Source organism: Artemia franciscana, chromosome 7 (assembly GCF_032884065.1).
Source record: "Artemia franciscana chromosome 7, ASM3288406v1, whole genome shotgun sequence".
Lineage (NCBI taxonomy): Eukaryota > Metazoa > Arthropoda > Branchiopoda > Anostraca > Artemiidae > Artemia > Artemia franciscana.
The window spans coordinates 9,337,618-9,355,461 of NC_088869.1; the positions used below are offsets into that span (position 1 = coordinate 9,337,618).

Here is a 17,844-nt window from a genome sequence, read left to right on the forward strand (position 1 = left end):
TCAATATGTATTCTTAGTAGTTTGAGCTTGCATTCATTCTCAAAGATGCTCAATCCACTGTCCCTATAGCGTCTCGTATACCAGATTTCCCGTCAGATTTCCCAAATGTAAAATGACACGGACTAGAACCTCATAGATTTAAAACATGATCTGAATGCTCAACTCATAGCGGCTCCAAAAATTTTAGTGGATTTGTTGTCTTTTTGTATGTTCTACAATGGAAGACCCACTAGAGACTGATTTTAGAATCGACGTAAGTAAAGAACTCTACTAGTTTTAACTTACTCAGTCATCTTTACAGAAAAGTGATGAAAAAAAAATAGTTTTTCAATAAAAACTTAAGCGACTTAAAAACTTGAAGCGAGTAGAAATTAGCTTATATAAGATGTCAAGTTTTTAAAGAATAAAAAAAAGTATGAATGAAGAAACTAATTTTAGCACAAATGCAAGCAGACTTAGGGAACATGAAAATCACCTTGAATTTGTTTTCTTATTGCCACCCGTCAGTATCCTCTATAACTCTCAGAGTGTAATTTGTACTTACTAAGTTTTCAGTAAAACCAGATGCAGTATTTTGCTTCGGGATCTAATGTTCAAGGAAGTAGGTTGCTAGTTTTCTGACCCTGAAAATTCAAGGGACTGTAAACTAAATAACTCATCAATTTTTTTTTTAATCCTGACTAATTTTTAACTTTTGTTTTTACCTTTTATTTGTATTTAAGTCAATTTTCTGTTGAGTTTTAATATATATACGAAGCTACTTGATATGATATCGCTACTTCATAAAACCTTTTATAGATGAAACCTACTCCGTTTTCCATTTTGTTTCAAATATGCACTTTTTTTTATAGATTAATTAAAAAATTTTCATTGTTCAATTCCATTTACAAGTCGAGGTTGGCCCACTTAACCCCATTTAGGGGCGTCAATTCCCCAGTAAGGTATAATTTTGTTACCCTTAATATGCATGAACATCGAAAAATATATGGGTTTGATGCTCAACTTCCAAAAATTTTGCTAAAAACATCTTATAATCGACACTCTTAAAAAAAGATAAAGAACACCTTAGAGATGAAAGTAATACTAAGATTTTGAAAAAAAAACCTTTGAAGTGTTTCTGCTATAAAGCTTATCTTTGTGAGTATTACCTTTACTATGTCCTTAAAATTAAAAGCAAGAAAATGATTTTAATGGAGAAACTTTTGAAGCAAGAATCAAATAACACTTCTAGCCATTTCACCAAATGTTTTATTGTAGCTATAAATATTCACTTCATTAAAAACAGGAATGTCTTTATAAAACTTGTCCAAATAGCTCCTATGGTTGATCAATAAATGAATACAATCCTGCTTCCTCCATTCACTCCAATAAATATTATAGAGATGATGGGCCAAATTGTGAACCCCAAATTGTAACCTTACTCTGTGCACTAGCTCAGGGTTTTTATATAGCACTTCGACCGTTGGACGTTCACCAGCATTATAATACCATAAGTTAGATTTATAAATCTTGTATGTCCCTAGATAAGCATCGATAAATCTAGCGTTAGGATGGGAAATTAGCACTTGATTCCCTAAGAATTGTTCATCGTCCCATCCTAAAGTCATTTCATATTTTAGATACTTTCTCAGAGGCCTCACTACATACACATCATTGTCTAGGTATATCCCTCCATATTTCTTTAGTATTTCCATTCGCGCGATATCAGATCCGTGGTAAAGTCTCCATGCTTTACTTAAAGGTTGGCCATAAATTTCACTAGGTATATCTAAATATTTAATAACAACTGTCTTTTTGAAATCTGGATCTTCTAATAGCTTTTCCCAAAAGTCTCCACTGAAATTCTTTAGATTTGTGTGCATATAAATAAAGTCAGGTCTATGATTTAAGAAAGCGCTGCGAATACATACATAATCGACAAAAGTAATAGTAGCTATATTCCATCTTATGTAATGTATAAAATTAGGCACTATAACAGTATTAGCTCCTGTAACATTGTCTATTAAATCGAATCTGAAACCGCCATTTTGTGATATTCTTAGGGAGTTGTTTTTTAAGTATAATGCTGCTCCTATGATGACTGTAAGTCCACATAAGATCACGAAACTTGACTTCAGCAATCTAGTATAACGTTGGGAGAGCATGTTTTACCTAGAAAATAATTATATATTTAGAGAAGAGAATTATAATTATAATATAATTCTAGAATTATAATTATATTTATTTTGCAAAATTGGACCTTTAATTGTGAATTAAAATCTACAGTATTTTGAATTATAAAAAATGAATGTACGTGCTATGTGTAAGGGTGAAGTCTGGTGCTAGTATCAAATCGAAGAGTCACCAGCGTAATGTAGCAATTGGGAATCTTGTTTAACCATAAACTGTTGCATACTTAGCAGGTATTTTAAAATATTTAAAAGAAGGGGGTATATAAGGCAGAATTCTTTCACCAGCTAAAAGTCGAATAACTCCTCAACCTGGCATGATTTTTTTCAACTGACTTTGGCGTACTTTGTGCTTACTGGATTTTGATCTATAATAATCCTTGAAGACCAAAATTGTTGATTAATTATAAATAATAGAGAAATTTCAGCTGTACTCCTACAAAATTGAGGATTATTTATTTAACTTGCCCTAATCAGATTGTTATGATGATTCAAGAAGTGTAAAATTCATTATGTTTAATCAAAATTTATCATCATCCTATAGAAAACTGTGAGTCTGAGATAGCTCGTTTATTTTGAAAAATTAAAAAAAAACACCCTCGGTAAGGAGGAAAACCTAGATTAAAGCAAAGATTTCTTTTAGTTTACTAATGTTAACAGTTCAGAGGCTAAGTCAACATGTTTTAGTGCTGCAGAAGGCAATGTAGTTCATCATCCACATTGGGTTTCTTTAACGTTAATACCAAAGAAAATGGAAATTTACGAGAGTTGGACCTTGGGCGATTAACTATGTTATGATAAAGAGTAAAAACTATTAGTGACACTCAGTAGCGTATCCAATTTTTGTTCGGGGGGACCAAGGGGGGTTGGGGTACAGAAAACTTTAAAAGACCTATCAAAAATGTGTTTTTATCTATTTTTACTACGTTTTTTATGAATCGAACAGAGCTTTTTCTTTAGGGGGAGGGCTTAAGACTCCTAACACTTCCTCTGAATACGGACTTGGCAACACTCTCAGTGTAGCGTCTGGTGACTTTGAGTCTTGAGCCTTAGCTTAATAGTACATTCCCTTTCAGGTTATTATCATACTTGTTTGAAAAAGAAAATAAATTTTTATTCTTCTTTCAGGTTCCCACTGAAATGCCAGCAGAGCTGGCTGAAAACGAACCAGAATTGGTCAACAATTTATTGCAGGAATGGTATGGTAAGGGCGTGAGAACAACCACGCAAATTTATTACCCCCGTAAGTGAAATCATAGTTTTTTAATACTCAAAGATACCAAAAGAAGGGGGAGTTCAAGACTTTCCATCTTTTTTCACTCTTGTCACTCTTGAATAGTACTAGGAAGAGGACCTGGCCTCAAAATATTATCATAAGTTTTGTTTTCGTGTTAATAGCCGGGAACTGTTATTAATCTTATTCGACGATGCTGGGAGAGGATTTCTCAATAACAATAAAATATTCTTTAATAGGCTAATAACACATTCTTTTACAGGTTAAAATCATAACAGTTTCAAAAAAAAAGTGTTTATTATTTTTAGGTTTACCTACCGGCATTATCGCCAACTCAAGGGACCTACAATCTCTACGATGACACTAAACAATAACAACGTGGAAACAATAGAATTGTTTTTAAAAAAAAAGTGGAATTCCATTCAGGGGATATTTTGGCACTATGTCCAACATTAAAATGTGAAAATTAAAACTAAAATATTTATTTTTAAACAGCCATAGCATCCTTACTTCAACGAAGATCAACCAGGAATTATTAATAAAATGATGTGAGACGATAAATTCATTCAAAATAAACAGAACGAAAACAATTAAATACAAGTTTTCAAAACATCCACTGAATTTGATTCCACTATCTTAAAAAAAATTTACCATTATTTCTAAGTTTTTTTTTTAATATGGAAAGGCAGTGTAGTCTTCGTCGCTATTTAAGATGACATTGAATCATTAATGGAGACAGAACAGGCCCCTGAAGAAAGTGAAAGGAAGTATTAAATCTATTTATTGGAGGGGTAAATTCAAATTGTGTAGCTTCCCCAAATTTCGATCTAGATAGTCTCATAGCTGATCTTGGGCTCGACAAGGACTACGAATAGGTAGAAGACTAACTATCGCCCATTGTGCTCGAGAAAGTGCCAGCAGACCGGGGAGAGGCCAACCTCCCATGTAATCCTCCTCTCAGCACTCACAGGTGACCTTGAGGAGAGAGACCAGGGGAAAAGAACAAAGTGGTAGTGGTTCTTCCCCTATATTGCCTCAGTTTTATCTGTGTAACTATGCCTTGTGCAATGTTTATATCTTCAGTGCTGAGTTTAGTGACCTCTTTAACTCACTTATTCGTGTTAGTATCTTTTCAGATCCTACAGAAAATTACATTCCTATAAAGGCAAGATTTGAGCCCTTCTTGATAGACAGATTCAGGAGGGAGAGGTAGGGATTGTATTCAAGCATCCACCAAACATTTTTTTTATTTAAATGAAAATTCGGGTGAGATGTCCACATTATATGCGGCCACAATATCCAGACCTGAATAATTTTGAGTGTGTATTTTGGAGTGTGTGGTTGGTATTTTAACTAAAGTAGACAACCATAAAAAAGGGATAGGATCTGTAGTTTTGCTTATTGAAAGCTTAGACATAAATGTAAGTACATTTCAAAAGGAATATGTTTTAAGTGTTGGGAGCGGGAGGCTAATTTTTCAAAACATAATGCAGGTTAAAAGGGTTGTAGAGATGTATTTCAAATTCGTTAAAAAAGGGGGCTTGAGTGCTTCAATTACGTATTGCAGCCCATAGAGCCCTGCATAAAGATGCTAGTAAGACATATTTGGACGAATTGGCAGTTAATGCGCCTAGTTAGAGAGCAGAATTTCATAAAGTGGATTTTAACTATTTAAATGGACGATATCCTGTAAAATGTAAAGGCTGGATATGTTTTAGATGGCCAACGAGAATTTAAATGTTGGTGTTACAGTATGATACGGAGTTTTAAGAGGAGAAATGTGAAGATAAAATGGGTGTAATATGTCCAGTGGTGGCTCCGTCCATCGAAACGTTGAATCGGTGGGTATGGCTTCTTTACGAGCCTGCTAGTGAATCTGATTCAATTGGACATTTTTTCCAATTACAAATATTAGTCGGGATTTAAGTCAAGGGAAGAAGCAAACAAATACAAAGTAGAAACAATAGGGAAAATCTTTTCAAGACAGTGGAATTCAGTTCTGTGAATATTTCGGCCCTATGTCCAACGGCCGTCTTCAGCACAACATGAGAACAAGAGAAAAAATATGTAAAATGAACTTACATTAAATTGGGAGAATTAAAACTAAATAATGTTATTTAAAAACTTTTTTTTAAAAACAGCCCTAGCATCCTTACTTCAACAAAATTCAACCAGGACTGACAAAAAGAATGAAGTGAGAATATAAATTCATTCAAACTAAAGAGAACAAAGTGATTAAATGCAATTTCTCAGAGCCAACCTTGCTTTTTTAACAGCCTGTCTCAAAGGCCTTTTCCTAGCTGGTTCAATACTATTATAAATCGGTTTAGTAAAATATTTTGTTGGATCATTTTTAATTAAATTTGAGTATAAAGAATTTAGTGAGTATTCCCCTAAGTCCCTGTTCAAAGAAATATTATTATTTATTTTGAGATTAATTTCGATTGATTCTCGAACCACCTGTTTTATTCCCAAATCACTACTGATGAGTGAAGATTTTTCAAAAAGTATCGTGTGGGACGGATTATTAAATATATGCCAACCTAAAGCAGAATCAAAGGAGCTGTTGGAACTATTTGAAATTAATGCGTTGTCTATGTCTTTTTTGTTGTTGTTGTAACCATTTTTCTAGATTCTGATGGGTCCATCCGACATAGTAATTTCCACAATCACAGGGTATTTGATAGACCCCTCTTTGGCGAGTAACTGGGGTCTTATCTTTACCGGAATTTAAGAAATTAATGATTTTAAAATTATTAGTAAAAATTACGAACAGATTATTTTTTGTGCACTTTTTTTTAATTATGTTGTGATTTTTGGTACATACGGAAGATAGACAATGGTTGAGGGCTTATCAGTAGCCTCACATTGTGAAATATCTTCTTCGATTTTATAAGAATGTCTTTTTATTCTACAGTTAATTATTTTATTGACAAAAGGAATAGGGTATCCATTACCAAAAAGAATATCTCTGATAAAGTTTATTTGTGCATTTATATACGAATCGGAGCAAATATTCCGGGCACGATCAATGAGGGAAGTTACAACTGCTCTTTTAACTTGTGGGGGGTGCTTTGAATTAAAGTGAAGATGTCTATTGTTTTGTGTTGGATTTCAATAGATAGTAAAATCCAGTTTATCAGCAATACGAATAATTAACACATCTAAAAACGTTAGTTTATTTTCAATTTTAACTTCTAGGGTGAACTGAAAATTTTGGTCACAAGTGTTAATATGATCCAAGAAGCCCCGAAGTTCAGCTTCCCCATAATTCCAAAGTGAAATTACGTCATCCATATAACGACCCCAATAGACGTGTTTAAAAAAATAAGAATTTAATGCCCAATTTTCAAGGTTCTCGACATAAATATTTGCCAGTAGCCCGGATAAAGGTGCCCCCATGGGTAACCCATTTTTTTGCTGATAAAAAGAATCGCGAAAGAATCACCGGAGGACGACTTGGCTATTAAAGATAAGAAAATGTGCTGGATTTGCAAGGGAAAATTTGCTGAGGGTAGTGGGAAATTACCAGTTTTTTAACTCCTTAATATTTGATGGATTTAATCCTTAAAATCAGTAAAGAGAAAATAAGTCTGATTACCGACATGGATCAGCACTTATTTGTAGAGAGATTCTTGCGGGGAGGGTTTTATTTTCATGGGGATCGTATGATGGAAATTGGCCCGACTAGACGACGAACCGGAGAAAATTCAGACGCAGGTTTTGAGTTATGAACTCCTTTCATCGTGTCTCACAGCTCTTTGTCTTGTGGGAATTACTAATGACTGGATAAATCATTGTGATCCAAGTTTTCCCGATATTGCCACTGTTGAGGGGAATAGACCCTAAGGATGTTTTTTTTTTTTTAATTGATGGTGAAATACCAGTGAACTTCATGACAAGATAAAGGATTTTTTCCCACACATAAACAGACCGCTGTCTAAACTCTTACTGAGTCATTATAATATTTCTTTGGTGGAGAATGGAGGTATCCCCGGGACACCTTCAATAAAAGCTTATTCCCAACCTTAATCCGAAACAGAATATTGTTAGACACCACCTTCTTTTGCGATTGATTCTAGCCAATGGTTTCAGGATCACAAAGATACACAGAATCCTCCAATTCGACCAAAAGCCTTACATGAATACATTTATTGACACCTTTAAGGGTAAACGTTCTAAAGCAAAAACGAAGGTTGAAAAGGAGATTTTTAAACATTTTAAATTCAGTCTTTGTTAAGATACGCGAGAGTTTGCACCGTAGGAGTCGTCCTGACGTTGTAACCGAACCAAAAAAATGTGCTCGAATCATGGCGATTCAAAATTTACATCGTTCACGATCACAGGCTCTAAATAGGCCCTTTTAAATCGGAAAAAAAAGAAACTGAATCTTAAATAAAAAAACTCTGTCGCTGGCAGTTCTATTTATGAAACATCAAAGAAACTCGTGTTGGAATTTTATTACAATGTGTATTAGCTCCAGTGGCCGTGGTATTACTCCTGTTGCACTGATTTACTCCTGTTAAAAGTTAAAACAGGATGTGATGGGCGATTTGGAAAAATTATTTCTCGAATTGACTACATAAATTGGAACGGGTCCATTATCCGGAGCTAGTAAAGCACCAGGCCCCAAAAATACTATTATTTTTAACATTTGAGACGGGGAGCGACGTGATTTCTCACAGTTTTCTTGCAGGTCCGAAGGTGTAATGCGTGCAAACTGACAATTTGGAAATCAAAAAGTCTGTAAGGGGATGTCTACACACTGTGTGAAGGAGAATTTCAGCATGAGTGCTTATAAAAACTGTGTAGATAATAGTTTAGTTCCAAGAGCGAAGATCATGGCAATTCGCTCTGTAAAATTAAAATAAATACATGGTTAGAACAGAGAAAAATGCCATGCCAGTCATACCGGACGAGGTCTATGTGCGCGCTGCCGGTGTATAGGTACTACCCTATGGAAGTCAACTAACTTGGACCAGAATGAAAGTCTACAGTACGGACACCCTATCGGTCCGGAGAAAATTTAATCATAAGCTGGAGGAGGGTCTGTTTTCCCCATCTCAGCAGTATTTTTATTCTATGTAGTGTTTTCCTATGTTTGTTCCGTGTTTACGCAAGGAAGAATTGTTTTTGATATATTTTAAATAAGAGTGTCCAATAAAATGCTATCATTTTTGTTACCACCACTGCATCTCCAGGCTGGACCTCCGTAACCTCTAGCCTTCGGCCGCCCTAGTGGCCACCGCTGCGCTCCTGGGTCTTCTGCCACCATAGTGGCCACCCCCCACCCTGGGGAGGTGGGGGAGTCTTTCCCAAGTGCCTATTTCTGTCAATATATTGCTTTTTTCCCAATGCTTATTTCATATGAATATGGTGTTTTTCTCCTAGTGCTTATTTTATGTAAATATGTTGTTCTAATTTTTTTTTTTTTTTTTAGCACATTTAATCTCATTAAAAACAAAAAGAAATTATTTTTTGTATTTTTGAGCATAGGGAATAAATATTTATTCAACAGATTGGGGTTACTTTCCGTTAATTGTATTTTGACAGAGATAAGAGTAATATGCATTAATTGAAAATTTCTTTCGGCTCATTTCTTTGCGGGCCATCAGTGTCTGGCAAAACCGCACTTTTTACGATAATAATTCAAAATTGCAGTAAAATGTTCTTAGAAAATCCGAAAAACAACTACTATTGCTATAGCGTGTGGCAAGAATCCTATGATAAAATAAAGACTACTGCACCAGACACAAAATTCATGTGAGGACCTGACGTGTTTAATATTATTGAACCAAATTTTGGTTGTGGAACACGTAGAAAATGACTGTTATCACCAGAATGTGAATTGTAGCATGTTTGAATACGAAAAAAGCTTATGGAGTACTACGTAATGCAATGTGAATTTTGTATGTAAATATGTAATACTGTATGTGTCATTATTTCAATAAGAACACTTCACTGAATTACATTTTTATGTTTCCAATATTCTATATGGCCAAGCCCTTGGTACTCTACGGTCGGACGTCGACAGTAGATGGTTCATTGTATGTTTTGATAAGTAATAATTTTGCATTGGAAGAATAAACCCATCCATCATATTCATAAAAAAGTGGAGATGAAATATTCCAAAAAGGTGTGTGTAAATGATACGGTTATCTTTGTGTAGAATGCTGACAAAAACAAGTTTTTTAATGATGGAACAACTACTAGTGGTAAAACAAAAGTACACATTTAAATATAATACCACGAAATGCTTTTTTTAAGCCAATAACAAAAAATATTCACTTGCTATATCTTTGAAATACGAAATAAAGATGATATAAATATGCTAGTCGTGATTTTTCCTATAGGAAAAGTATTGTTTGTAGTGATTTTTTTTAGACTTCGTTTTCTTTGGAACATGAAAATTTTTCAACTTTTTTTTATATTTTTTTGTTTATTTAAATGATATTGAAATTTTATTCTTGGTACTTGTTAATATAATACATTTAAAATTCGTGTCAGATTCGCTTAGTAAAGGAAACTTATGATACTGTAACCAGTTTCATTCAACTGGAATAAAAATTTATTCATGGAATAAAAATGAAAAAATTCTATTCTCGGCACCTCTTAATATAATACATTTAAAATCCCGTTTTATATTCACTCAGTATAGGAAACATATACAAATGTAAACCGGTTTCATTCAACCTGAATAAAATTTATTCATAGATTTATCATGGGTTTAAAAAATATTAAGTACTCATGTAAGTATGCAAATGAACAACTCATGGAAGTATACAAATGAGATCTTGTAGCGAGAGAATCGGGTAATCTGGTTCCTAGGGAGGGTTCTTGACTGGATCCGGTGGTCAGGTAAACCGGTTATGCTAATTATATTCCTCCTGGCTTATGTAAACGAGGTCAAAATGCCCTGAGCGATTGTTCCTTCTGGACCTTTTTACCCACCACTATTCATATATGTCCCAAGGGTATAACTTAAACACTTGCCTTCCGGCTCTAGGTGTTTGTGCTAACCCCAGAGGCTTTTGTTGTTCGATGTCTGAACTATTTTCAACAAAATGTCTATCCTAAAATTTGTATTTCATTGGTTTTAGGTAAGAACGCATGGAGGGGGGGGGGGGGTTCTAGTTGCTCTAGTTTGGAGCTCTTAAATAGCGACGAAGACCACACTGCCTTTGCATAACAAACAAATACAACGTAGAGACAATAGGGAAAATTTCAAGACAGCGGAAGTTATTTCTGTAGATATTTCGGCCCTATGTCCAAGGGCCGTCTTCAGCACAATACAAGAATAAGAGAGAAACTATATATATATATATATATATATATATATATATATATATATATATATATATATATATATATATATATATATATATATATATAGGCTATATATATATATATATATATATATATATATATATATATATATATATATATATAGAACTTGTGAGGATTAAAACTGAATAATTAAAAACACTTTTTAAAACTTTTTTTAATAATAGCCCTAGCATCCTTACTTAAACGAAGTTCAACCAGGACTGGCGAAAAGAATGAAATGAGAATATAAGCTCATTCAAACTGAAGAGAATAAAATGATTAGATGCAATTTCTTAAAGCTAATCTTGCTTGTTTAGCAGCCTGTCTCAAAGGCCTTTTCGTAGTTGGTTCAGTACTATTATAAATCGGTTTAGTAAAATATTTTGTTAGATCATTTTTGATTAAATTTGAGTATAAAGAATTTAGTGAGTATTGCCCCAAGTCCCTGTTCAAAGAAATATTATTATTTATTTTGAGACTAATTTCGATTCATTCTCGAACCACCTTTTTTATTCCCAAATCATTACTAATGAGTGAAGAGTTTTCAAAAAGTATCATGTGGGACGGATTATTAAGTATATGCCAACCTAAAGCAGAATCAAAGGAGTTGTTGGAACTATTTGAAATTAAGGCCTTGTCTATGTCATTTTTATGCTGTTGTAACCGTTTGTCTAGATTCTGATGGGTCCTGCCGACATAGTATTTTCCGCAATCACATGGTATTTGATAGACCCCTCTTTGGCGAGTAACTGGGGTCTTATCTTTACCCGAGCTTAAGAAATTGATGATTTTAAAATTATTAGTAAAAACTACGTACAGATTATTTTTTGTGCAAATATTTTTTAATTTTGTTGTGATCTTTCGGATATACGGAAGATAAACAATATTTGAGGGCTTATCAGTAGCCTTACATTGTGAAGTATCTTCTTCGATTTTACAAGAATGTCTTTTCATTCTACGGTTAATTATTTTATTGACAAAAGGAATGGGGTATCCATTACCAAAAAGAATATCTCTGATAAAGTTTATTTTTGCATTTATATGTGAATTGGAGCAAATATTCAGGGCACGATCAATGAGGGAAGTTACAACTGCTCTTTTAACTTGTGGGGGGGGTGATTTGAATTAAAGTGAAGATATCTATTGCTTTGTGTTGGCTTTCGATATATAGTAAAATCCAGGTCATCAACATTACGAATAATTAATACATCTAAAAACGGAAGTTTATTTTCAATTTCAACTTCTAGGGTGAACTGCAAATTTCGGTCATAAGTGTTAAGATGATCTAAGAATCATGAATAATGGGAGCACCTTTATCAAGTTACAACTGCTCTTTTAACTTGTGGGGGGTGATTTGAATTAAAGTGAAGATATTTATTGTTTTGTGTTGGGTTTCGATATATAGTAAAATCCAGGTCATCAGCATTACGAATAATTAATACATCTAAAAACGGAAGTTTATTTTCAATTTCAACTTCTAGGGTGAACTGCAAATTTCGATCATAAGTGTTAAGATGATCTAAGAATCATGAATAATGGGAGCACCTTTATCCGGGCTACTAGCAAATATTTACGTCGAGAATCTTGAGAATTGGGCATTGAATTCTTATTTTTTAAAACATGTATATTGGAGTCGTTACATGGATGACGTAATTTCACTTTGGAATTATGGGGAAGCTGAGCTTCGGGGCTTCTTAGATCATCTTAACACTTATGACCGAAATTTGCAGTTCACCCTAGAAGTTGAAATTGAAAATAAACTTCCGTTTTTAGATGTATTAATTATTCGTAATGCTGATGAACTGGATTTTACTAGATATGGATATTTTTTATGTAAGAAGGAGGGTACCAAAGGCCTTCAAAAGGAGTATAAGGCTTGGCTCTTATATTTTTAAATAAGATGTTACTCAGCTAAATTTGGTGAACATTCTGTTGACTAAAGGATAGATTTAACCTCTCGACTCTCGGTGCTTGGATTACATAGAAAAAACTAGATTTTTCCACTGGAACTAAGGAGCAACATTATAGTTTGAATAGGACAGAAATTGTTATGTATATAGGGGGAAGGGGCTTCCGTTTCCTCAGTACTCACTCTTTACGTTGAAGTCTTTAATTCATTTAAAAATACTTGTCATTGAAATTTCAACGGCCCTTGTATTTGAGCAGTCTTTCTAAAGGAACTGTGACAGAAAGTCAAACTTTACGTAAAAAGCGATGGTCGAAGAAGGGACAGCCCCACTCATATACGAAATATAATAGCTGTTTGTTTTAAATTCTAGTGCTGCTCCTCATTCCCAGTTGAAAAACTTTCTATTATTTTCGATTATTTGATTTCTGACCGTTTTTCAAACCATGGCGGGAAATCTCCTCCTCTTCCCGTGTAAAATTTCCTTCGGTAAACTGTCCTTAGAAAATTCGTTTCCCGTTGAAAATTCTCCTTGTGAAAAATCCCCTAGCAGAAAATTCCCCCAAAACAAGTTGCGTATACTTTCTAAGCTTTTGATAAGTTATATTAAACTTAATGAATCCTATGTATTTGGAATCCACATAAGAAACCAAATTTTTTGATGTATTAATTGTTATCAAAATTCCTTTTTTTAGAGGCTTGGTTACTGTTGGGCCGAATAGTTTCTTACTAATAGTTTGTTACAGAGAAATATGTGAATTAAATGAATATAAGATGGAATGTGACATCCTACTGTGAAAACGATTGTTCATTTACGAGCGATCCAGCGTATTTTGAAAATCAAATACACCCTTTTCTGGAAACACCATCAGGCAAAAGTTCAACTTTAATATAAAAAGTGGTAGTTGAGGGTTCTTAAGCCCCTTTTATTAGTCTTTTATCCGTTGTCAAACAGTTCGTGGTAACGAACTGTAGTAAGGAGCGACCCGGCTCAATAGTAACCAAAACTCTAAAAAATTGAATTTTGATACCAATACCTACATCAAAAGAATCGCATTTTAATGCTGATTTTAAATATATAAGTTTCATCAATTTTAGTCTTACCCATCAAAAGTTACGAGCCTGAGAAAATTTGTGTTATTTTAGAAAATAGGGGGAAACACCCCCTAGAAGTCATAGAATCTTAACGAAAATCACACCATTAGATTAAGCGTATCAGAGAACCCTACTGTAGAAGTTTCAAGCTCCTATCTACAAAAATGTGGAATTTTGTATTTTTTGCCAGAAGGCAGATCACGGATGCGTGTTTATTTGTTATTTGTTTTTTTGTTTGTTTTTTTTTCCCAGGGGTGATCGTATCGATCCAGTTGTCCTAGAATGTTGCAAGAGGGCTCATTCTAACGGAAATGAAAAGTTCTAGTGCCCTTTTTAAGTGACCAAAAAAACTGGAGAGCATCTAGGCCCCCTCCCACGCTAATTATTTTACCAAAGTCAACGGATCAAAATTCTGAGATAGCCATTTAATTCAGCGTAGTCGAAAAACCTTATAACTATGTCTTTGGGGACGACTTACTCCCCCACAGTCCCCATGGGAGGGGCAACAAGTTACAAACTTTGACCAATGCTTACATATAGTAATGGTTATTGGGAAGTGTACAGGCGTTTTCAGGAGGATTTTTTTGGTTGGGGGAGGGGTTGAGAAGAGGGGGATATGCTGGGGGAACTTTCCATCGATAATTTGTCATGGGGGAAGAAAATCTCCATGAAGGGAGCGCAGAATTTACTAGCATTATTTAAAAACACAATGAAAAAATAAATATGAAAAAGTTCTTTCAGCTGGAAGTAAGGAACAGCATTAAAACTTAAAACAAACAGAAATTATTACCCATTTGAGGGGCTCGCCTCCTCAGGGGCTGCTTCCTCATCAACGCCCCGCTCTTTACGCTAAAGTTTTTTACTGTTTTAAAAAGAAGAATTGAGAGACAGAGTCAAACTTTAGCGTAAAGAGCTTGATGAGGAAGCAGCCTCTTTCATATACGAAGTAATTTCTGTTCGTTTTAAGTTTTAATGTCGCTCCTTACTTTCAGTTAAAAAAACTTGTTTTTTTTTGTTTAATTAAGATACTAAAACTGAATAAAATGAAATAATAAAAAAAATCAAAGGCAAGTAAGAGCAGTATTAAAATTTAAGATAAAATTCGTTCGCAGATAAGGTGGGCTGCCCTCAGCCCCCGCTCTGTACACTTAAATCCCATAGTGCTATACTGAAAGTATATTTGGGTACAATAAATATAGTAGGCTGGTAATCGCAAACGTTTATTTCCTGTTGGAATTTCAAACCCTTAAACTTGCGAATTCTAATGTTTAAACCAAACCCAAGTCAATTAGTCCTTCTATTCCTGAAGTAGTTTGAATTTGCTCACTTTTATCTCATTCCAATTGCTTCTGTGGTGAAAAAAATTGTTCTTGAAATAAGTGTTTGGAAAAAAAGCCGCCATATTATGAATATTGGGGGGTTGAAGGGGCAGTCCGTCTTACATACAGGATAATTTATGCTGGCTTTAATTTTTATTGTCGATCTTTAATTTCATTACAAAAACAATTGTTCTCTAGTTAATTAAGAACGGAGCTGCCAGTTTCAGATTGAAGTCGTGATGAAGACAACACACATGAGGAACAAATACGAGTATTTTCATTTGGGGAATAAACCCGATAAGGTGACAAACTAAATTTGAAAATCCACTTAGTTTATTTTATTTATTTATTATTTTTATTAGGAGTCTCAGTTTTTCTTTAATTTTAGTCAAAGATTATTCTAAGAAATGAAACTATGAATATGTAATAGGTTATGGTTGTTGAGTGAGATAAGGTAAAGACTGAGATTTATTAATAATAATAAAAAAAAATATCCAACATCAAACATCCAATACTCCCCCCCCCCAAAGACTTTATTGCCGTGAATGCAGGAAAAAAAAGTGTTCAGTTCTTTACCACCAAAAGCCTCTGGTAAAACCTAGTCTCTGCATTTTCAAAAAGGGCCAAAAAAAGTTATTCTGTATGTTAAGCTGACTTTGGAAAATGTATTGATGAGATTTTGCATTTCTATCTACATATCTTATAATTTCTCGAAATCTCAAAAATGTAGATGCTAGATTTCGGCAGAAGCCAGCCAAGCTGCTGACAATTTGTTTCACATATAACTTTAATTTAAACGATTACGTTTCAATTGTAAACAGCTGACCTTTACAACAAACACAATTAAAACATAAACAACTTACAAGCTGAAATCTAATTCACAATCCAAGAAATCATATTTTTTAAACGGCTATTTGAAAAATTATTTTCCCGGTAGAAACACATTTCGAGACCTTTTCGCGCAGATTCCTGAGAGTGATCGATAGACACTTTCTTAGGAGTCGGATTTGTTTTTTCTGAGTTGAGAGATATCGAACAGACCTGAAGATGGGACAAAAGAAATAAATAATTTATAATTAAAAAGTTAAAGATCACCTAATTGGCGCCTGAATAATCATGTACTTTTATTGAAAAGTTGGGTTAAGATAGAAAATGTTTAAAAAATGGTGTTCTTTGTGCTTGTCAAGAATTCCAGTCTTTGAAATACCAAGAGCATCACAAACAAATGAAAAATTTGCTCTCTCTCGGATCAATCTGAGGTATACTCATACCTGAACATCGTAATTTTTGAAGAGTGTACTTAGTTGTATCAAAGTATTTAGTTTTTTAGTAAAGTATTAAAATTCTGTTAGTATTGTCACTTTAAAAGGCGAACAAAAAAAAATCAAAAATAGTTAGTTAGTTACATTTGATTCCGACAATCTGTTGATTCCAAAAGACAGTTACACCTTCAAAGAAAAGCTAAACCTTTTTAAGCTTTTACTATCTGTTTCTAGGTTTTTTTTGCCTATTTTTTGCCCTGGTTTATTTCTCTGATTTGGCACGCGCTACAATCAAAAATTGTATAGCTAGAGATTGAGGTCTTTCTTATTAAAAATTAAATAAAAAAACAAGTTTTTTAAATGAAAGTAAGGAGCAACATTAAAACTTATAACGAACAGAAAATACTCCGTATATGAAAGGGGCTTTTCCTCCTTTACGCCCCGCTCTTTACGCTAAAGTTTGACTCTTTCTCTTAACTCTATTTTTAAAACAGTAAGAAACTTTAGCGTAAAGAGCGGGGCGTTGAGGAGGAAAGGCCCCTTTCATATACGGAGTAATTTCTGTTCGTTTTAAGTTTTAATGTTGCTCCTTACTTTCATTTAAAAAACTTGTTTTTTTTATTTAATTTCTGGACGTTTTTGAATTAATACATGTTTTGATCTTGGCTCTCCGCACATAAATAATTAAAACAAAATTTGCATACTAATTAATTGCAATTTATCGGAAGATTTTGAGAAAAAAGGAGCGAGGGAGGAGGCCTAGTTGCCCTCCAATTTTTTGATTACTTAAAAGAGCAACTACTACTTTTAATATTTTACAAATGTTTTCATTGGTAAAAAATATACGTTACTTACGAATTAATTTACGTAACGAGCTTCTTTATTCGTATGTTTTTATTGCGTGCATGAGGGGGTTCAACCCTCTTCGGTACCTCGCTCTTTACCCTAAAGCTTAAATTTTGTCCTAATTCCTTAAGAATGACCTCTGAATCACAAAGGTCGTAGAATAAATAGTTGAAATTACTAAAAATACTTTAGCGTAAAGAGTGAGGTATAACGAGGAGGTAAACCCCTTATATGCGTAATAATTTTTGTTCGTTCTAAGTTTTAATGCTGCTCCTTACTTTCAGTAGAAAAAACTTTTCATATTTATTTTTTCATTGTTTTTTTTTCAAATAAGTTTCTCCATGGAAATATCCTCCCACGTAACCCCCGTCCCCCTCAAATATTCCCCCTAAACAAAAAGGAATCCCCTGAAAACGTATGTATACTTCCCAGTAACCATTACTACATGTAAACACAGGTCAAAGTTTGTAACTTGCAGCCCCTTCCACGGGGATTGTGGGGGAGTAAGTCGTCCCTAAAGACATAGTTATTTGGTTTTTCGACTATAGTGAATAAAATAGCTATCTCAGAATTTTGATCCGAAGACTTTTGGGAAAAAATGAGCGTGGGAGGGGGCCTAGGTGCCCTCCAATTTTTTAGATCACTTAAAAGGGCACTAGAACTTTTAATTTCTGTTAAAATGAGCCCT

At 34.0% G+C, this 17,844-nt stretch overlaps 3 protein-coding genes across 4 annotated transcripts in view; 2 read left to right on the top strand and 1 right to left on the bottom strand.

The window, feature by feature from the left end:
- The window catches only part of LOC136028819 (uncharacterized), a 314,462-nt gene that overhangs the window by 69,790 nt on the left and 226,828 nt on the right, over window positions 1–17,844 (top strand). The window lies entirely within an intron of this gene.
- The window catches only part of LOC136028815 (uncharacterized), a 75,741-nt gene that overhangs the window by 3,759 nt on the left and 54,138 nt on the right, over window positions 1–17,844 (top strand). For both annotated transcript variants that reach the window (XM_065706724.1, XM_065706726.1), the window contains exon 2: window positions 3,297–3,411. In XM_065706724.1, coding sequence (XP_065562796.1) covers window positions 3,309–3,411 — 103 coding nt within the window. In that variant the 5' untranslated portion in view covers window positions 3,297–3,308. The remainder of the gene's footprint in view (window positions 1–3,296; window positions 3,412–17,844) is intronic.
- On the bottom strand, window positions 1,173–15,982 carry LOC136028814 (uncharacterized). Its single transcript, XM_065706722.1, has 2 exons — window positions 15,912–15,982; window positions 1,173–2,151 (listed from the first exon to the last, which is right to left on the bottom strand). Exon 2 carries the CDS (start codon window positions 2,142–2,144, stop codon window positions 1,215–1,217), a length of 930 nt encoding a protein of 309 aa, XP_065562794.1. The 5' UTR covers window positions 2,145–2,151; window positions 15,912–15,982; the 3' UTR covers window positions 1,173–1,214.